Source organism: Podarcis cretensis, assembly GCF_951804945.1.
Source record: "Podarcis cretensis genome assembly, chromosome: 13".
Taxonomy (NCBI): domain Eukaryota; kingdom Metazoa; phylum Chordata; class Lepidosauria; order Squamata; family Lacertidae; genus Podarcis; species Podarcis cretensis.
The window spans coordinates 32,099,574-32,121,723 of NC_137182.1; the positions used below are offsets into that span (position 1 = coordinate 32,099,574).

Below are 22,150 nucleotides of genomic sequence, written 5' to 3' on the forward strand. Positions count from 1 at the left end.
ACCTTTATCTGTTAAGACATTAAAAAGAAAAAAAGAAAGAAAAAATTAGGTGTGTATAAGAGATAAGTTTGATCACTTAAGCACTCACAGTTATTCCTCTTGGCAGTGTTAACACTTCCGAGAGAGTTCACCCAGGGTTTCCACCCTTTTTTGCTAGGTCTGTCTCACTCTGTGATGGAAGAAAAACATCACTTAAAATTGATACCCTCCTGATAACCCCCCCCCCAAAAAAAAAAAAAAAATCCAGCACCCAAACTTTTAACAGCAGTTTGATTCAGCAGTTTGATTGTTATTGGATGCTAAAGGGTATTGTATCCAAGCTGTGAAGAGTTTGATCTGCTAATTGCTGCACATCAACCTGCAAAAACAAGTAAGTGAGATACACTAAAATAATATGGTTCATATCCAACAATCACACTTTATAAACTTGCATTTCAACACAGAGTTCCCCCATAGCTGGATGGTACAATCACAAATGGTTCAAAACTACTTGAGGATTATGCAGCTACATATATGGAGCAGGGCAGGTTATGTGGGGTTACATTGCTGAATCAGTGACCTCACAGCATGATGGTGACTGTAAGAGCTTATAGGGCTGTGGAATCATATAAACAAAAAGCAGCTCCTTGGCAGGTTCAAGTATGGGTGACCCAAGTTTTACATTACAACACTAGGTAGTATGATTGTTTTGTTTCAGTTAGCCCTCTGTGAAGTAATCTACCCTACAAACAGTAGGGTGGATTACTTCATCTACACATCTACAAGCAGTCCCCTTGAAATCACCACTGTCCAGACTAACACATTTTGGTGCCTGAGCCTGAAATCTGAAATAGTGAAAATAATATAATAAGGAAGGTAATGAAATACAGAATTAAGTAACTGACAATTTGCTGTCTGTTAACATTGCCCTCTCTCTATCACCTAAGCCAGAAGCCACAGTCTGCTGAGACATAGAAGAACTAATGGTGCATTATTCCATGCCTTTTGATTATGGCCACAACCTTGGAGATTCTTTGAGTAATGACCAACATTCAACTCTGGAACCTATTTTCAACATAAAGGGTTTGGGAACATGAAGCTTTTATGTCAGAGGCAATACGCTTCACAATACCAGTTGCTGAAAACCATATCTCACTTTGAACTAAAATAATACTTAAAAGATGTTGAAATCAATCCTATCTACTGGATCCCCCTAAAACCAAAACTACAGGATGATCATCTTTACATGTTTCTCAGATACCAGATGAATGATCTGAGCATACACAAACCTTGTAACTATGGCAGATATCTGACGGTGCATTTAATTCCTTTCAAGACCAGAAAATACTGCATACAAAGAAAAATAGAAGCTGAACTCAATAAATTGCTAAATATTGTTAAGCATAAAATGAAAACAACTATTTCCCACTTGAAGAAAGGTGGAAGGAGTATAAATAGTCTAAAGTGCATCAGCATTGTTTGGCAATCTACTTAAAGCACTCTTTAAAAATGAATAAGGTGATTGTTTTATGATGTCCTTACTTTGTAGATGGTGTTTTCCTACTGGAATGCATGTTGTGCTTTCTCCCAGTAGTATTTTTTAAAAAAAAAAAAAAAATCTCTATATTTCCATGCAGAGCCACAATTGGCTCATGGGAGCCAATTTATGAAACATCCACCCATTGTGATTCACATAATGGATTTTTCTTTGTCTCTCTTGGCTTGTTATTCTTGTTATTAAGGAAATACTGAGAACCCTAATTCTGTCCAATTTCAGTGCCCAATCATAGTTCTATCCCAACCCATTTTGCTTGGGTATTTTTGAAAGAATGTACAAAAAGTATGTATTTAAATTGTACTCATTTTTCTGAACCTTATACACTCTTTCTGAAGGAAATCAGCCCTGAGTGCTCACTGGAAGGACAGATCCCGAAGCTGAGGTGCCAATACTTTTGCCACTTCATGAGAAGAGAAGACTCCCTTGAAAAGACCCTGTTGTTGGGAAAGACTGAGGGCACAAGGAGTAGGGGACGACAGAGGATGAGATGGTTTGAGAGTGTTCTCAAAGCTACGAACATGAGTTTGAACAAACTGCAGGAGGCAGTGGAAGACAGGAGTGCCTGACATGCTCTGGTCCATGGGGTCACAAAGAGTTGGATACAACTAAACGACTAAACAACAACAACAACACTCTTTTTACATAGAATGCAATTTTCCCCACTGCATTTTGGATTTCACTAAGTTGTGTACTTTGCCTGGTTGATGTAGCTATAATATCAATATAATGTTGATTTATTTTAGCTTACATAAATGAAGTATTCTTTTATTGTGATTCATTATTTCTAGAATCTAGAAATGTCTCATGTTCTTTTGGTGGAATTAGCACACTTTGTTAAAACAAAAGAAGGATTCCCGGGATGGAATAAAATGGTTATGTTTTATTCATTCTTGTAAAATAATAAAATATATTCAAATAAACAACATAATTTTTCAACAATCTATATCATATATATATTTATATGATATTCAAGTATTTAGTTGGTTGCAATAAGAAATGACGGTGTCAGAGCTGCCCAAGGTCCCAGCTCACAAAGGACCAATGCCAGTCCGTTGTTATATACAAAAGTCTTTATTGAAGTGCAGTTTCGATTTGACAGCCGCGGCGCGCAGCTCTACGTCTTAAACTCTAGACCGCTGAAGCTCCGTCTGAATCTCCTCCCCCCAGACACCAGTTTAAGACTCTAGCCTTGCTCCACCTCTTCCTTTGCTCTTTCCTCCTCTGGGTCCGCCTGTCCGCTGGGGTCTTGCCCTTTCTAGACTCTTCTGACGCTGAGTCCCCTGAGTCTTCCCCCTCCCTCCGGCGGGCTTTAGGACCTGGTTCCCAATCCGGGTTTCCTGCTATGCCGTGCGCCTGTACATTTGAACTTGGCGTGCGCGCCTAGCCGGCAACCTTCCTCCTGACCGTTACACTGCTCCTGTCACTGCTTCCCCCTTCGGGGAGGCTAGCTGGACCTGACTTCCCCTCCGTTCCCTCACTCTGCGATGGAGGCGTGGCCAGCCCTGATTCATCTTCTCTCCCTGCTGGAGGAGAAGCTGGTCCTGATACATGGGACTCTCCCCCCCCACTACGCTCTGGTGGAGGAGCTGGTCCTGATCTCTCGCTGCTGCTTTGGGAGTCCCCGCTGACCCCTTGCTTCTGGTGTGTCCCCCCTGGGACCCCCCTTGCCCTGGCCATCGGCGCCCCCCTCTGGGAATCTTCTGATTCGCTGGAGAAGCTCATGGAATCTCTCGGGCCACTTTCATACTCCCCTACGCTGCCCTCAGATTCTTCCCCTTCACTCTCCATTTCCTCTCTCCCCTGTGCCTCTGCTCCTGAGCCCCTGACAGATGGCATTTCAGTAACACATAGTATCTGTATTAGAATTTGTATTTCTGGCATTAAATATAGAAGTTTTTAAAAATTGAGCATACCTTAATAGAATATTCTCTTCTTTACTATTATGCTTTTAAATGCTTCATGGACCTGAGTATTCCTCAAGGTGTAGATGAAAGGGTTCAGAAATGGTGTCACCACACAATAGAAGACAGACACTACTTTGTCTGTATTATGGATATCCCTTGCTGAAGGCCTCACATACATATAGATGACTGAGCCATAATATATTAATACTACACTAAGATGGGCAGTGCAAGTGGAGAAGGCTTTACGCCTCCCCCCACTGGATGGCATCCGCAGTACAGTCACAATGATGTTGATATAAGACACCGTAATCAAGCAAAAGCAACCCAAAACCATTGAAGAAATGGACATGAAAAAGAAAAATTCAATGAATGATTTCCCCCTACACGGAAGAGTCAGCACTGGGGCGAGATCACAGAAGAAATGGTTGATTATATTGGGCCCACAGAAATTCAGCCTGGCAAGAACAATGGTTGGGGGCAAGGGAGCAAGGAAAGCTCCCACCCAACACCCAAGAATCAGAGATTTACAGACTCTATTGTTCATGACTGTGGTATAGTTCATAGGGTTACAGATGGCTAAGAAGCGGTCATAAGCCATAAGCACCAGCAGGAAGTTCTCTGTCAGGCCCAGGAAGAGGTTGAAGTAAAGCTGTGTGAAGCAACCAACCAGGCTGATCACTTTCCTGTCTTTTAAGAAGTCGAACAACATTTTGGGGATAGTGTTTGTCATGTGTCCAATTTCTATCAAAGACAAATGACTTAGGCATAAATACATGGGAGTTTGGAGCTTCTGATGTAACTGAACAATGGTGATAATTGTGATGTTCCCACATATGGTCAAGATGTATGCCAATAGGAAGAGTGCCAGAAGAAAAGTCTGAAGCCTTTGAGGATTAGAGAAACCAAGGAGGATGAATTCATTCACAGAAGTTTGGTTTTCTGAGACCATATTGTATCTGTCAATGACCTTCAAAATAAAAGTAATATAATATACTCTTAATAACAAGTAGCAAAAACCTAGCTTCAGACAGATATTAATAATACATGTTATGGCGTTTACACTCACAGGGCAGCTGTGGATTACATTTGTAATGTAACAGTAAGTTCTTTTTCATCTATTCAGGTTACCATTCTTGTGTCACACCTTAGAGCAGGGGTAGCAAATATATTTCAGGCCAAGGGCTGCACTTCCACTTGGGCAACATTCACACAAAGAGTGTGAACATAGCATGAAAACATAAGAAGAACCTGCTGGATCAAGCCAGTCGTCCAACCGCTTCAGCTTCCTATTCTCACAGTGGCTACACAGATACCCGTGGGAAACCTGCAAGCAGGGTTCAAGCACAAATGTACTCTACCTTTCTGAGCTTGCCAGGAACTAGTATCCAGGAGCATACTGCCTCCTACTTGTAGAGGCGGAGCATAGCCATCACGGTTAGTAGCTATTGATAGCCTTATCCGCATTGAAATTGTCCAATCCTCTTTTAAATCCGTCCAAGTTGGTAGACATCACTGCCTCCCATGGGAACGAGTTCCATAGTTTGGATATGTGTTGCATGAAGAAGTGCTTCCTTTTATCTGTCATGAATCTTCCAACATTCATCTTCACTGGATTTCCATAAATTACAGCCTTATGATAAAGGGAGAAAAATGTCTCTACCCACTTTCTCCATGGCATCCATAATTTTGTAAACTTTTATGTTGTTGGGTCTTTTCTCTAAATTACCTTTTCTCTAAATTAAAAACTCCCAAATGCTGTAACCTTTTCTCATGGTTTAGTCACTCCATCACCTTATTTTATTTGGTTTCCATTTCCAGAACCTATCCCTACTATACTGTATCATTTAGAGGTGATGACCAGAACCTTACACGTTGTTCCAATGCAATCAAACCATATATTTGTAGAGCAGCAGTTTTATTTTCATTTTTAAAAATAATGATCCCTAGCTTGGAATTTGACTTTTTTATATCTTCCACACACTGGGTTGTCAACTTCATTAAGTTATTCAGTTTCACTACAAGGTCTCATTCCTGGTGAGTCACTGCCATTTCAGGCCCCATGAATGCATAAGTGAAATTAAAATTCCTCCCTTCCCTGACATATATCACTTTACTCTTCTTTATGGTGAATTGCATTTGCCATCTTACTGTGTATTTACTCAGTTTGGATAAGTTAGAGCTCTTTGCAGTCCCTTTTTGTTTTAACCATCCTGAAAAATAAAATCTTCATACCCCAGACATAAAGATCCCAGACAAGTCTTCCCTCTTATTTAATTCTAATTAGGTTTGATGTGAATGTCAGTACTTCTTGATATGTAATTGGACTGTAGGTCCATTAGTACTGATTTTAATTGATATGGGCTGCACTCCTGCTCCTTTCATGCCTAGTAAGCAAAATGCAGAAGGACCACAGCTCACCATAGAATACAGAAAAAGCTGCTGATTTACAGCACAATACTATGCACATCTTTGCAGAAATAAGTTCCATTGAGTTCACTGGGGCCTCCTCCCAATTAAATGTGTATAGGATTGCAGTCTCAGTGGGGAAACCTGTTTTTAGGAAAACAAATGAATGACTGAGAGCTGTTTTCTGATGATGCTCAAAGTTATTAACACGCTACCAAATTTATTCCCCATTCCAACTCTTGCTACATCATACTTTTTACCTGGTGTCTTCTGCATGCAAAACATGGGCTCTGGGACTGGGCTATGATTCAGACCTCTCCTTATCAGTTTTTTACTTGAGCAAAACACCAAGAGGCTTTCAAAAAGACATTTCAAGTGACCATTTCAAAACAGAATTCAACTGGAAACAACAAGCAGTGTTTAAATGCCCATGTGCTGAAGACTATGAGAATGTGACCTTTTTATATTCTTCTATTGAAGCAGAAAGATTTGCAAGTACTCTATTCCAGTGTGGACCATTTACACTCCATAGCTTTTGCACACATCTGTTTTGAGATAATCTATTAAGGGTCCTTAGGGTAATGGGCAAGATGGCCCATCGCTATATGCTTCCCCCCCCCCAAAAAAAAATAATAATCTTACCTTTTTTGTCAGTGTGCCAAAGGGATTTTCTTGCCCAAGTTAGTCATTGTCTCCCTCTCAATATGATTTTTTTTAAAACAAATACCCAGAACAATTCTTCCTGCCTTAATTTCTAAAAGAACCATGGGAGGTTCACCTTCCTCAGCTGCCTCCTAGATAATCTGAATGCACACACACCTCATAAGCACTGCAGATATATGAAGGTGCATTTAATTTCTCTCAAGAATAGAAAACTTAGCATGGAAGACAAGTAAGAAGTTTTATTCCAAAAATGATTACACCATGTACCACTGTGAAGCATCAAAAATACAACTATTCTCAATCTAAAGAAAGATGGCAGAAATCCAGGTTGTCTATAGTTAGATCATCCATTAGTATTGCTTGGTGATCTTCTTGAATTCTAAAGCAACATTGTGAGGTAACTATTTATACACTGATTCTAATGCAACAGGGTGAACAACACCATTGATGTTGTTTTCCTATTAATGTATGGCCTGTTATTTCTCAGTAGGACTGGTTAATGTTTTCACTTCCCATAGAGATTCCCCTTTGGCCCATGGGACCCAATTTATGAGATACCAATCTCATAATGATTTCCTTTCCTTAAAATTGTTGTTATAAGAGCTTGGTGCTGGTACATTGGAAATAACTTATTTCAATTATCCCCTCACAATTGACATGCCTCACATCAGAAATGACAGCATATCATTCTCAGTGTTTAGTGACAGTGAGATAGAATAAATAAACATGATCAAGTATCTGGAAATAACATGAAGACTGGAGAAATGTTGATGAACCTCATGACTTTTGGGGTCAGAGTAAAGACCAGAATAAATGGGTGATAGATTGACGTATGTACAATTTAGTTGCCATGTTTATCAGTTTTGACTGATTCATGTTGATGTGTATGCATGGGAGGGGAAAGTGAGTAACTTCACTGTATTTTCCTTCCTTATTTTCAAAATATATTTTCAAATTAACACAAACCTAATCTGAAAACATATAAATACATTTCTAGAACTTGCCTTTTTCATGATACCCTCCCCCCATTTTTGCTTTATGCTTTATTCTGGAAGATGAGCAGATATGCTTTATTCTGGAAGATGAGTTTAGGGTCAAAACAGAGGTTGATTTCTGATGAGAAAATGAAGAAGATGCCACAAAGATGATACTAGTCGGATTTCCTTATGAGATGCCCTTTAGTGTTAAGACTAGGTTTCAAAATGACAATATAACATTTTGGAAAAAAGATACAGCCAAGTAAACCTGCAGCAGAGGCTAAGATGGAGAAGATCTCCACAGCTACCATGTATTTCCCTTTGGCGCTGAGGTAAGTTGGAACAAAGCAGACCCAAACACTGCAAAACACCAACATGCTGAAAGTGATAAATTTAGCTTCATTAAAACTATCTGGTAGGTTCCTTGCAAGGAAAGCTACCAGAAAACTGATAATGGCTAAAAGGCCCATGTAGCTGAGGACACAATAAAACATAGTGACTGATCCTTCATCACACTGAACTATGATCTGTCCACTTTCAGAGTGCATGTCTAAGCTCGGGAAGGGAGGGTTTGCTCCTAACCATACAGTGCAGATTACAAATTGGCCAAGGAAACAGAACAGGACAATGGAGTTGGCTACTCTTTTCCTCAGCCATTTCCTCATATTGCTTCCTGGCTGTGTGGCTTTGAAAGCCAGGACCACAGTGATGGTTTTGGCCAGCAAAGAAGAAACAGCAGCAGAGAAGATGAGCCCAAATGCTGTTTGTCGGAGAAGGCAGGTCACTTTTCTTGGCCTACCAATAAAGAGCAAGGGGCAGAGGAAACAAAACAGGAGAGAGACAAGCAGAATGTAGGTGATATCTCGGTTGTTGGCTTTGACAATTGGAGTGTCTTGATGCTTAATGAATATTTGAAGTATCAGAGCAGTGACTAAAGACAACATGAGGGAACAGGTAGCTGAAGCCATTCCCAAAGGTTCTTCATATGAGAGGAAGTGAATTACTTTTGGAATGCATTGATTCCGTTCTTCGTTGGAGCGTTGCTCATTTAGACATCTGTCACAATGATCTGCATCTTTTAAAAGAGTAGAAACTGTCAGTGATGTAAGATACCAGGTGAAATCAAAGTAGAATCAGGGAACAAGGATTTTGTGGGCAAAGCCCATCAGAAATGTATGTAGAGCAGGGGTAGCCAATATTCTAGATATTGTTAGAATACAGTTCCTGTCATTCCCAGCCAGCATGACCAATGGTCAGGGATGATGGGAGCTGGAGTTCAAGTATATCTTAACTACACCACCTTAAGTAGCCCTGATACAAAGTTTTTAATATTTAGTTGTTTTTAATATTTAGTTGTTTTCTTTTTGTGGGGAGGGGCTTTCAGCTTCACTGCTGCTAGGCTTGCTGAATTTTAACTTTGTTGCTTACCCGGAGGAATTAGTTGGCATTCATGCTCTTCCCTTCTTCAGGCTATAACTTATGGTAGTTTGTATGAAGATTTCTCTTTTTAAAGTCAGATTTACAGTGCTGGGAATGGCAATACATCATCATGCAGTCTCATTCTCAGGGGCATCCCAACCAAATGTTACAGACCCTGGACATTTTCTTTCCATCACTCTAACTCTTGCCCACTTGTTCACACACCTTCGCTTCATGCAAATTGGGTTGCGAAGTGGAGAAAGAAATTTCACCCAGCCCCATACTTAGTACTGAAAGTACTATGGGACTCCAGGACTTTCCTACCTGTCTGGTTAGAAATCATCCCTTCTGGGCATGGAGTGCAATCATAGCAGCAGACTTGTTTACCCTCCTGAACTCTCTGGCTGTATCCAGGATGGCAGCTTTCAGAACACACAGAATGGGGCAGGGCCTAAATAGAAAAATAAGGTGATTAAAGTATTGCTGGTGGAGGATGCTAATCCTTCAGTTGGGGTAGAGAGGTGTAATCCTGTGAATAGTGACATAGGGAACAGCAGAGACTATTGCACTAGTTGTACTACATTCTTACCCCTGACTCAAATAAAGGTCACACTATTTACTGGCATATGACTAAGGAATGACACATCACAATTCTGTTGGGGGCAAATTTATCCATGCTATCCTTCCTTCCTTCTATTATTTTCATATTTAAGTAAGAAAAGGAAGGGGGGAAATCACTGAAAGTGAAGAACGAAAGAAAAATTTTAAAATACTAATAAAAAGACAACAACAACAAAACACTATAGTAACCATCAGACATAGTAACCATCAGAACATGCATCTTAAGTTAAAATTATGAATTCATATAAACCCTCTAGATGTCAAAGTACGTATTGAAGTGAAATTGATGTCTATAGAAAATATGCTCAAATGTGGAAACCAGAGGCTTTCCTCTTGGGCATGGTGGGCCAAGTGGTGCCAAGGAAGGATAGGATTTTCTTTATGTATGCCACTACAGCAGCAAGAATTCTACTGGCAAAGTATTGGAAGACGCAAGAACTACCTACTCTGGAAGAATGGCAAACAAAGGTGATTGACTTTATGGGACTGGCCGAGATGACGGGCAGAATCCGGGACCAGGGGAAAGAGACAGTGGAAGAGGACTGGAAGAAATTCAAAATATATCTTAAAAATAATTGCAAAATTGAGGAATGCTAAGATGTCAGGGGGTAAGAAGTAAAGAATTGCAGCAGTAAACAAAAAAACTTAAGAAATTTTTATGAAAGGGAATTAAGACAATGGACCTAAGGGTTGCTAAAGAATTATTAAACAAGGATGCAGGGATGGGGAGGTATGGGGCAGTCAAAGAAAGAAGGGTATGAACTGATGAGCTTGAAGTTATACTGTTCTATACTGTTCTTATTATCTGTTTGGAAAATTAATAAAAATTATTATAAAAAAAAGAAAAAAGAAAATATGCTCAAATGTGATTCCCTCACACCATTGTATAATAGATGGTGGGCATTCAAGGGCACATTCAAGTGAGGCAAAAACTCTAAAGGAGGGTACAAAGCAGAGGAAATAGGAGTGTGGCTTAGTGAGAGTCCCAAGTGCCAGTTGCAGGGGGTTAGAGGCTCCCCAACGTTTCTAGATATCTGGGGGAACTTCTTACATTGCTGATGTCTCCTCTTGCATGTGGGTGGTGCAGAACTTATGGCTTATGAAGCATGACACAATGACTTTGTTATTTGTGCATACAGTATAATATTAATGACTAAAATAACCCACCTTGTTGAACCAACTGTTCCATGTTATTGCATTATCTTTAATGATAAACTTCTTGTGTACTGATGTATGGGCGTCCATTATTCCAATTTTAGCTCGAATGAGGGATCCATTAGAGAACACATAGCAATTCACAATATCATATCCAGTTGTAGACTCCTGGTGCTCATTAAAAAATATCTCTTCCCCAGCACTATTGTTAAACCTGATGTTTCTTAACATATGGTGTAGCTTTTTAAAAACAAAACAATACAATCACATCATATGGTAGGGATTGTTGGAGAAATCTTAGAGCCTGTAGAATGATCAAGGATGATGGGATTTTCAGTTCAAATTAGGGAGGGCATCAAGTTGGGCAAATTGACTTTGGTCACATCATCACCATCAGGATCAGTATCATCTATCAATAAAAGAATAATAAATATTGAAACATGTTACCTGCTGCTGCACATTCCTCAGTCCGAATCTGCTTCTTTTCCCCAACTTTATGTGCTTGGAGGTGGATAAGTGCATTTCATGTAAAACATGTGCTATGACATGAACAGCATTGTAGGCACTATAGCTGTGACCAGACATGCTCATTTCAAACACAGCTCCTGACAGAGACTCCAGGTGTTCCTCTGTTGAGCATCTTATCTCACTGGTCCTATCAGAGTAGATAACTCCACAGTGAAATACTTTCTTGTAGAATTCTTTCATGAACACGTCTTTTGGATGATATTGCTGAGGATTAAAGGCCTTAAGAAAATCTTGGAAACCTGGCACAACCGTTGTGTGAATTGTGAAAGCCAGAGCACCATGGAAATGTTTTAGAGACCAGTAACTCTGAGAGTCCACTGCAGTAAAGTCCCACTGGGCATTCATGATCCAAACTTTCCCTACAAGAGCCATTTGAGCACTTTGATAATTCACATCTATCCAGAAAGTAAATAGGATTAGGGATTGGGAATCCCCACATACAACAACCACATTGGCTTTGGTTTGAGAGAATGTGTGATACATTTTTGCCTCTTCCTTTTCTATATCTGTGTCACTGGCAGAGGTTATTGCCAAGATACTATGAGTGAAAGCCACGCAAAGATTATGCTGAGTGAGCAATCCCTTCAGAGTCTGAACAAAGGTTTCTCCACTGTGATCATCCGGGGCAATGAGACCAACCCATTTCCATGAGAAATGCAGGAGTAACTGGATTACCCCTTTAATCTACATGACTTCATTTAGTACCATCCGATAGAAGAAAGGGAATCGGGTTTTATCACTTAGCGCTGGATCAAATGAACCATAACTGAGCTGGAGGAGAACACAGGCCACATGTAAGGTGTTGATTTAAAATTCTTTATCTGCAGTCCTTCCATAAACAGTATTTCCCATTCAAATAACTGTAAGGCAAAACTGGATGAGGTGCTCAAGATCTGTATTAGCAGAATGAGGGTTTAAAAGTTGCTGTTAGCATTTATGAAAATATATAGGTTTTCTATTGTGTGTGAAGAGCATCTTTAAGAGTAAGGCGGGAGAGGGCATTAAAAAAGTAGAAGCAGGAAAGGTGCAGTAACTGGGAAGCGCCCAGAAAGACATGTCCTGTGATCTGAATATTTGTCTTGTGCTTTACCATAGTAGAATGGGCTTTAGGACATGTATCCGAGTCTACCATGTGCTCATGGCTTTTTTTTGGGGGGGGGGGCTCTTGCAAAATTAAATGTGATTTCCTTTCAGTTAGATAGAAGCCAACTGATTATTGGTAATGTTAATGACTCACAGAAGCAATCCATAGATGTCCCTGAAGTGCTTTGAGAGTAAGGTAGGCATTAGAAAAGTAGAAGCAGGAAAAGTGCAGTAACTGGGAAGGTGAAACAGCAATTATTTAGGAACCAGTTGATTCATTTTGCCTAGCTCATTTCTGACTTCATTATTGGCTAAAACCCTAAGAGGTAGGAGCAGCCTGGCTGCCTCACAAAAATTGTCTAGAGGGATACTAGAACATTTTGCTTTCAAGGAGGACTAGATACTTACTTCTCCCAGCAAATGGAAGCTCAGAGATCGCTTCTTTGCCACTCGGCCTAATTTTATTTTATACACAAATGCAGTGGCTCAGAAGCATGGGGTACTACAGGTCTATGTAAATGTCAGCATTGGCTACAGTTCAAGATTACTTTTTATATTCTTTTTTGAAATGATAATAATAATAAAATGTTTTCACTTAGACCATGGAACCCTTTGTAATTATGGGCCACACATTCTTTGCCACTCGGTATGATTAGTTATTGACTCAGTAGATCACATAGCTGCATTATATGACAATTGTGTCAGCTAATCTTTTTGAAACCTTTTTTTATTTCACTTATTCCTTTTATATCTGCCTGTCATTATTAAAACCCAACAAAAGTGTTTGAAAAGAAAGAAAGAAAGAAAGAGGCTCAAGGGCATCCATGGGTTGGTGATCCCTGTATTAGACATTACTAGTGAATACCCATAGATGAAGCATACTACATTGGTAGCTTTGGAGGTACTATAGGTTTGTCCACAAGCACTCACTAGTAAAGCCTTACCTGTAACAACAAACAGAGAAAGTTAGCCACATAAACATATTGCTACTGGAACTGGAAATACTAAAGTTAATTAGGTTTGTCCTATATTTAACAAAATCTAATATATAGTATTTAAGTATTTATAAATGTAAAATATGGTTGGCAAAGATTTGCAGGTTCAAAAGGTCTTCCTGAACCATACCATGTGTAGAAGATGCCTGAAAGCAAACTGGGATTATATCTGCCAATCCTCTGTTGCAAAAGAGTTCCACAAGGCCATTTTGATGTGTTTGATGGTACATAGTCACTGAATGTTCAAATGGTACCATCTTCAGTCCTGTGCATCTAAATTTCAAGTGACTGACGACAAACACCTCTTTAAGAATTTGCTGAGCTGCTGCCACTCAGAATAGACACAAAAGATCAATAGCTGGTTCATTATATACACATGGGAATTCACAGGAATTTTGAGCGGGAGGCAAGATTGGGGGAGCAATGCTGGAAAAAAGGATAAAGCTAATTTCTCACACGAAAGGAGAATCATGTCTACATTTCGTTTCACATCTCAGGTTCTAAAAATATTAGAATATCTCTCTCTCTCTCTCTCTCTCTCTCTCTCTCTCTCAACAAAGGGCTCATCAAGAATTGACCTCACCTTACCACTTTCCCCCGGAGAAAACTTGATCTTTATCACTCAACGGGTTTTCTGTGGATTAACATTTGCTCCAATTTGTCTCTAGAGAGTAGGTTTTCCCAGTGAAAGTGGTAAAGCAAGAGCAAAACCACTCACACCTGCGCCTAGAAAGTGTGGGACAAGCAGAAAACTCGAACTTATTATTTCTTGGCACATAACAAAGTGTGGATGAGTGGGAAGCTGGGAATCTGAGGATAATACTTTACCATGGAGGAGGAATTATTCCCTATGGACATTTATGTGCAAAAGAATGACACTTTGCTCATAAATCAAGAAACCATACTCGGGGGGGGGGGGAGTTCTCACCCACAGCTAGCCCTCTGAGTCCAAGTAGGGGCTTAAATTGCAAAACATATAAGACCATGAATCCCAGTGTTAACTTCTGTTGACTGAAAATGGTAAGGAAACAAAAAAATTATGAAACTGGCCCTTTGATCTCTAATGTAATACTGTATGTTGTTAATTTCAAAGAGTTTTGATTTTGTGCAGATCCATGTTTTGCCTTTGACGAAAGTCTAGCTAGCTGTCTACCTATCGCCATGTATCCATCTCTATCCATCTCTATCATTTATCTTTTGGAAGGTCTGCTAAGGTAATTATAAGCATAAGCATATATATAGCTGCAATGAATCAAGTGAGAAGAGCTGAAACATCCAGGATGGGGGAGGAAAATATAGTGAAAATTTTGCAAATGTTCTTGAAAGCTTTGCAGGTTGTTTGCTTACATGAAATTCTGTTTCAGCCAATATAAACAATATAAGCAAAACCATGTGTTTGTGTGTATACATACAATTAGCAGCAACACATATAAAATGTTCACAAAGAAATGAGGGTGAATGCTTATTATCTTGCAATCAGAATGAATGCTCAATTAAGACTGCAAATCTAACCTTTACAGTGCTTTGTCTAAGCAAATCAGGATGAATGTTTAATAAAAGAATCATTTTGATGAATGAATAGTCCTCTGAAAGTATATGACCCCTCTTCCCAATCCAAAAGTCCATACCTGAGCCATTTTGTAGGTGCTCACAATATTTGATATTTCAATGGAGTTTTCAGATGCAAGTCCCCCAACAATGGCCAAGACACTGTTCTTTGTATCACAGTTATAATTATTGGTCCTAACACCTCCTGATGTGAGCAACTGCATTGTTGTGAAATAAGTGAGTCTTCCATCGCACAAGTTGTCAAGTAGACGGAAACCCAGAGTGACATTAGGTAAAAGTTTTGGATTCTTGTTGACTTCAATAATGGCAAACCAAAAAGCCAGGAAATGTTGGATATTCTTAGGTAGCACCCTACAACATGGATTGGACTGATAGTTACAATTTTTTCAGCTGGCAACTACTTAAAGAAAAAACGTGATACATGTCAGTACAGTATTTCTAATACGTGTTTCCAATGAAAGAGGCAAAACTAAAAAGATGAGATTACATTGACCATGCAACCTTAATTGCATTCAAATGTGAACATCTAAGTGTAATGACATTTGCATACGTATATAGTTTTGAGTTATTGAATTGCTAGTATAAGTATTCAATAAACAATGAGCCATACAAAATTATATTTTTCTTATTCATTGCACAAAGTCTCAAAATTTCACCAACCCCCCCTCCAAAGTAAATGCTTTTCTAGGGTTCAGTTTCCTTGGAATGGATGTCAGCAGAGTGTCTTTGGGATATACGCATAACATGCAACATGAACATAGGAGTGAGGGGCTCAATGCATTAACAACCAAAAACATATTGCTTCTTCCATTTGGATCCAGCACAGACAGCAGCATAGCAACCCCTGCTGGTGCCTGGGGTGGAGCTTTTTTTTAAGAGATCAGCCAAAGTTGTTTAGCTTTTTGAAGGATGGTCAGTGGCTCTGCTATTCTCTTTCTGAGAATATTTGCATGTAGATTTTGGCATACTCTCTGAATCAGCCAGCATATTAAAATGATTTCTATTTCATTTTTTTAAAATGAACCAGAGTATTATAGGGCATCTTCATGTGATTAAGCCCTTTGAAAATTAAATAGATAATAAAAAATAGATACCAATTAATTTTTTAAACACATGTGCAAGTGTGGGGTGAGGGGCTTTTTTGTATTTATTCAAATACAAACGGAATGAAAAAACACCACCAATAGTATGACCCCCTCGCTCATATTTCTCAGACATTACCAGATCTCTTTCTGAAGTGTGGCTACATATCATACTTTGCCGAACTGTGTGAGGAGTTAGGAGTAGCAATAGAAGGAGTAGCATAACTGTTTTGTAAACCAGCAAAGCACTTCACCCAACAATGGCCAAAACTGGATAGAAGTCTCTAGCACACAGAATTGCAACCTAAGCTACAGCAGACCTCCCAGAGAGAAGCCTTTTCTCTTTCCAAGCTGAATTTACTCATTTGTTGAAACTGGTGCCTTATTTAGCCTAATGTCATGACCTATGGACTGCACAGCACTTTTTCCTTCAGTGAACTAGCTACAGGAGTGAGGTTAATAGATCATTTAACTGCAGCATAGCACCAAAGTCAAAGCAAGTAATAGTCTACCAATATCTGCAACAGTGTAGTCAAACTGAGATGCACACACACACCTCCACCAAATACTGGTTCTTTAGACCACAAAAATCTTAGATAGACAGTATCAACACTGTCTTTTCCTGCAGTCTTGACAATGTATTTCAAATGCCTTATTTATACAAGTTAATAGTTGGCAGGTATTGCATCAAACACATGCAAAATATTTTGCAAGTAGTATCTGTGTATCCACAGGGCCTCAGAAAGCAGGTGGCGGGGAGAGAAGCAATTATTTCAATAATTGCAGGGGTGGCAATACTCTCCCAACAATTGTGCTTCCAGGTATAGCAATGTAGCTGGAAAACATATCTGCAAAATCTCAGATGTACTGTGCTATACTTTTTTGTTTTGAAAGGGGGAAAAATAGTGTAAGACATAGGACTGGTCTTGTGAAGGGAAGCTGAGAAAGAAACGTCCTGGGATCAGAATATCTGCCTTGTGCTTTACCATATTAGAATGGGCTTTAGGACATGTATCTAAGTCTACCATGTGCTAATGGCTTTTTTTTTTGGGGGGGGGGACCACTTGCAAAATTAAATGTGATTTCCTCTTCAGTTAGAGAGAAGCCAACCGATTACTGGTACTCACAGCAGCAATCCATAGATGTCCCTGAAGTGCTCAGAAGCATTTGTTCATTTGCTTAAAGTATTTATACTCTACCACTGTGCACTATGATAACTTAGATTACTCACTGAAGAAAGCGAACATGCTAATGGAGAGATATTTGATTTCATTGTCATTGTGGGCACCCGTTGTCTAAATCAGCCCATAATATAACTAGCAAAGCTGTGCACCCTTTCCATTCTTGGGTCACATACACAGTTTCACACACCTATAGCATGCCATATAGTACTCTCTAGTACTATACAGAGTAATTAAGAAGTACAGACAGGGATCCCCAACCTCACTCTGCTTTGGAGCAGATATTTATTTTCCATTTATTTTTGTAGTTTGCTTGTTTGGAGGCACCCCACTGCATTTCAAGAATCGCGATCTCCATTCCATCTGTATTTACAGTGGTGTCCAAACTTTTTTCTTTCTTTTTCCCCCAAAATTTTTTTATTAAGTTTTTCACAATTATAACAAATATAACATAGAAAAAAGAAAAGAAAACACACAAAAGAAAACACATTACAATACTAAAAAAGAAAAGCAAAAAAATAAAATAAACACATATCACTTGAAGAACCCAATTTATCTTACATTGTTAATTGACTTCCTCGAATCCCTCCCTTCTGAATTTCATTGTGTCTGCATATAATAGCTCTCCAATATCATTCTTCAACTAAAATATTTCCAACAATTAACTATCTTCTCTTTTCTTACTATTCTAAATCCAATTTACTTACAATTGAATTCTATTTTAATCCCAGGCCTTTTTGGTACTTTCAATTGACTTCTAATTATTGATATTACAATATTTAGTTAAATAGTCCTTAAATTTCTTCCAATCTTCTTGATATTCCTCTTCTTTCTAGTCGTGGATTCTTCCAGTCAGGTTGGCTAGCTCCAAAAAAATCCAACATCTTCATCTGCCATTCTTCCACCACTGGGATTTCTTGGGATTTCCAATTTTTGGCTAACAGCAGTCTTGCCACTGTGGTGGCATACAAAAATAATTTGACATCTTTTTTTGGAAATTCCATTCCTATTATTCCAAGTAGAAAGGCCTCTGGTTTCTTAATAAATGTATTTTTCAACATTTTTTTTCAATTCATTATAAATCTTTTCCTAGAAGTCTTTCACCTTGGGACACGTCCACCACATGTGAAAAAAGTACCTTCTTTTTCTCTACATTTCCAGCATGTATTATCATTCATGTGGTAGATCTTTGCTAACTTTACTGGGATTAAGTACCATCTATACATCATTTTCATGATGTTTTCTTTTAATACAGTACATGCAGTAAACTTAACCCCCTTCTTTCATAACTTTTCCCAATCTTCCAACACAATTACAGCACAAGGTGATAAATATCTTCTGTTGGGAATTTATGGACTAAATGACAGCAAAGAAGAAAGCAGGTTCCCACCACAAGCCCCTATAAAGCCCCTATAAAAAAATCAGCAGTGCCTCCCTTCTTTAACTTTACTTTTACACCTTTAATTCCTCAAATGGATCTCAAAAAAGTGCTTTTCCACTTTGAAATTGTTTCTGGAGGGCAAGAGACACTTTTAGTAATATTTTTCCAGTTCAGGCAGCTGCAGTTACTTTGTTTTCCCCAAAGAGGAGTCTAGCCTTCCGCACCGGGTGATCTGCTTCTGAAAAGAAAAGGGCAATTTTCACCAGTCTATTTCATGCAGGGATTATTTAGATAAAAAGTTTTTCTCCCCCCTTCCTCCTGCTAAAAGGGGGGTTATGAAAGTTTAACTTGAAAGTCTTCTAAAAGTCCTATTTTAATTCGTGGCTTTGGGCTGCAGTAGCTGTTTTCTCTATTGTTCAGTGGGAAGCGACCGACCTCCGTATTTAAGTCCCTTTCCTGTAAAATTTATTGTCTGAATTTATATCCTTTTTACTCACAATTTTCCGAATAAATTATGGAGAAATTGGCCATTCACGATCGCCGGACTCGAAGCTTCATGCAGTGAAGAAAGCGAGTCTATTCCCAAGTGCCCCCGTCTCCAACCCCGCTCGCTCTCAGAGCTCTTTTTAAGAGCCTATCGGGGAGCGGGGGAGTCATTCTGGGCACCCACAGGAACACCAGGTCCTCAGAATGCTCAATCTGAGGTTGTTTTCGGGGTGCCGCGAAGCTCTTGTGGTCTTCCCAGCCTTCAGTGCACTGGGGTTCTTTCAGCCGTAAGAGCTCTCATCCGCCATAACCGGGTGCCCAACCGGAAGTCCAACCTTTTTTTCAAAGAGTGGCAGATTTGATGAAGTGAAGGGTTGTGAGGGCCAACCAAAGTTGTTGAGCTTTTTTTTAGGATTTTACCCCTGGAAATAAACCGACTGGCCTGCCCCCAAAACGAACTTTGGACATGGCTTTGGACATGCATTCACTACTGGGTGATGGTTGGCATGGTTTTTGCTGGGAATTTCTGCAATTTCCTCCTGGGGACATCACAATTACCTCCTGGGACTCAGTTCACTGCCTAACTGTTGTCTGAGAAACCCCTCAAGAATGCTACCCACTATTTCATTTTTCATCAGCTCCATTTCTCCCATACACTGGGCCTAATGTGCCACAAAAGGAGAGTTCAGAAGTTTCCCTGAACCTGTAATCAAGTCATTAAACAACTTGTTCTTGTGCATATATAAACAAAACTACCAGTGGATTTAAAATTCATATCTTACTTTTCTCTCCAGATGCTCTTCTATGTAAATAGCTGGAACAAACTGAAATAAACTGAGTTCTAGTACTAAGTTACCCAAAATAACTATGTAATGAAGTCTACCTCAGATTTTTTGAATTTCATATATAGGCATTTCAAAATATTTGATAGTTGAGTGAATAATGTATCACAGTAAAGGTATATAGCAGCTAGCAGATATACCAAACAATAAATAGTAGTAACTATTGATCACAGAGTTCTAATATTTATTTATTTCATTTATAAAAGCATTTATATACAGCTAAATCACAAAACATATCAAAGTGATTTACAACACGAGAAAGGTAAACAATACAGTACAATAAATGCATTTTTAATTAAAAGAAAATAGAGAGTCATGCAATATCTATAATCTAATCTGAAGTTTCCAGTAGTTTAAATTATGTAGTGCAAGAAGTTCTCCCCCCTCTAAGTGAAGAAGTTACACATCACCCCCTAATTAATATAAACTATACCTGAAAAGTTGAAATCTTGTGGATTATCTAATAACAACAGACAATTGAAAGGAACCCCCCCCCCTTCATTTAATTTCACCTTCATGTTTTCTATTTAAAAACCATTATCCCAACTTTGGGTTATTCTTTGAGTAGACTGCATGCTTAATAAAAAGTGACTTGAGGGCAGCTTTCACCTGCTGATTTCTAAGACTGAAGATGAATGGACTCATCAGGGGTGTCAGCACTGTATTGATCAAAGATACCATCTTATTAATTGATGGGTTGCTGCCTGAGGGCCGTACATACATGAAGATGCAGCTGCCATAGCCAAGACTGACAATAATAAAGTGGGAGGAACAGGTGGAGAATGCCTTGTGGCGCCCAGAGGCAGATGGGATCTTGAGAATGGTTTTTATTATGTAAATGTAGGACACCACTGTGAAAATAAAGGATCCCACCACGGTGACTGAGGATGAGAAGAAACTCAGTAGCTCCACAAAACTAGTGTCAGCACAAGCCAGCTTCATCAAGGCCACACTGTCACAGAAAAAGTGATCAATATTATTGTTGTTACAGAAAGGTAGATTTATAACCAGGATGGTGGGAAAGATAGTAGCCAAAAAGGCAACAGTACAAGATCCGAAGACTAGCCATGGGCAGAGCTGAGTACTCATAATTGATGTGTAGCGCAATGGGTTGCAAATGGCCACATAGCGGTCGTATGACATGACTGCTAATAGGACAAAGTCACTGCTTCCTAAGAAGAAGAAGAAATAGCACTGAGAAAGGCAAGCTGGGTACGAAATTGTTGTGAAGCCTAGCAGAAGACTAGCCAGCACCTTTGGCACTACAGTGGTTGTAATTAAAATCTCTAAGCAGGAAAGATTCCATAAGAAGAAGTACATGGGGGTGTGTAGGTGATGATCATGAATGATGATCATGATGATCATGAGGTTTCCAGATACGGTGAGCAGGTAGCATGCAAGGAGGATGACTCCCATGAGATGTTCCAGCCGATGCAGTTCTGGAAAGTTAAGGAAGATGAAGTCTGTAAAAACAGTTTGATTCTCTGTCATGTTTTCAAGGATTCCTGAGAGAAAGAAGTAGAACTGGTGGGTGGGAGGGGGAATTATTTATTATAAGACCTCACAAAAGTAAAACGATACAAAAATACACATAAAATAAAATACCACGGAGTGAAATACAATAACATATAATAACATAAAATGACAACTTGCAACTTATTTTTTTCAGGCACATAGATAATATAGCAAGGGATTAAAAAAAAGACAAAGAGAGGTAAGCCTGGTGACAGGACACACTCAAGGAAACACAACATAATCGTATGTTCATGTTTATGTTTGTTGTTAAAGAATCATATTTAAAATTAATATTCCTGGAAGGCAAAATGAATATGTATGTTTCTGTGTGCATGTGTGCATGTTTCCTTTTTCTTCCAAGAGGGAAAAAAATGGAGAAGTAAAGCGAGGCAAATGGAGAAACAGAAGGTGAACTGAATAACAAAAAAGGGAAAGGCAGATGAACAGCTGAGAAGCATAAAGTTGCCTGCATGGAAAACAGTGTTGTATTGAACTACGAGGGTAGAGGTACAACTCGGTGGTAGAGCAAATGTTTTGCATGCATTAGGTCCTAGATGCAATCCCTGGAATCTTAAATAGATTTGAAAAGGGATCTGGCTGAAAAGCTGGAGAGACGCTATGTTCCAGTGTAAAGGTTGGTAGTGGGGTTAGTTTTTTTGTTTTTGTAAGAATATGCAAGTTACTGAATCAGTCACTGCGAGTTGATAAGATTTTGCTACCTGTAGTGGCACCCAAAGGCTCTCCTCCTGCTAGCCTTATTTTACCTTTGAGACCTATATCCCTACTGTAGAAGGACGTGTGGCCTC

The 22,150-nt window shown here is 39.2% G+C and overlaps 3 protein-coding genes across 3 annotated transcripts; all 3 read right to left on the minus strand.

Annotated features, from left to right (window-relative positions):
- Positions 1-3,451: 3,451 nt before the first annotated feature.
- Positions 3,452-4,390, minus strand: LOC307201535 (olfactory receptor 6C4-like; the record flags this gene model as incomplete). The annotated part of the gene is made up of 1 exon (XM_079950808.1): positions 3,452-4,390. One exon carries the CDS (start codon positions 4,388-4,390, stop codon positions 3,452-3,454), a length of 939 nt encoding a protein of 312 aa, XP_079806934.1.
- A 3,270-nt stretch (positions 4,391-7,660) lies between these two features.
- Positions 7,661-15,060, minus strand: LOC307201536 (vomeronasal type-2 receptor 26-like; the record flags this gene model as incomplete). Its single annotated transcript, XM_079950809.1, has 6 exons — positions 7,661-8,562; positions 9,231-9,357; positions 10,695-10,922; positions 11,130-11,748; positions 13,224-13,237; positions 14,917-15,060. 6 exons carry the CDS (start codon positions 15,058-15,060, stop codon positions 7,661-7,663), a joined length of 2,034 nt encoding a protein of 677 aa, XP_079806935.1.
- A 5,306-nt stretch (positions 15,061-20,366) lies between these two features.
- Positions 20,367-21,262, minus strand: LOC307201537 (olfactory receptor 6C75-like; the record flags this gene model as incomplete). Its single annotated transcript, XM_079950810.1, has 1 exon — positions 20,367-21,262. The coding sequence occupies exon 1, from the start codon at positions 21,243-21,245 to the stop codon at positions 20,367-20,369; it is 879 nt and encodes a 292-aa protein (XP_079806936.1). The 5' UTR covers positions 21,246-21,262.
- Between the last annotated feature and the right edge of the window lie 888 nt (positions 21,263-22,150).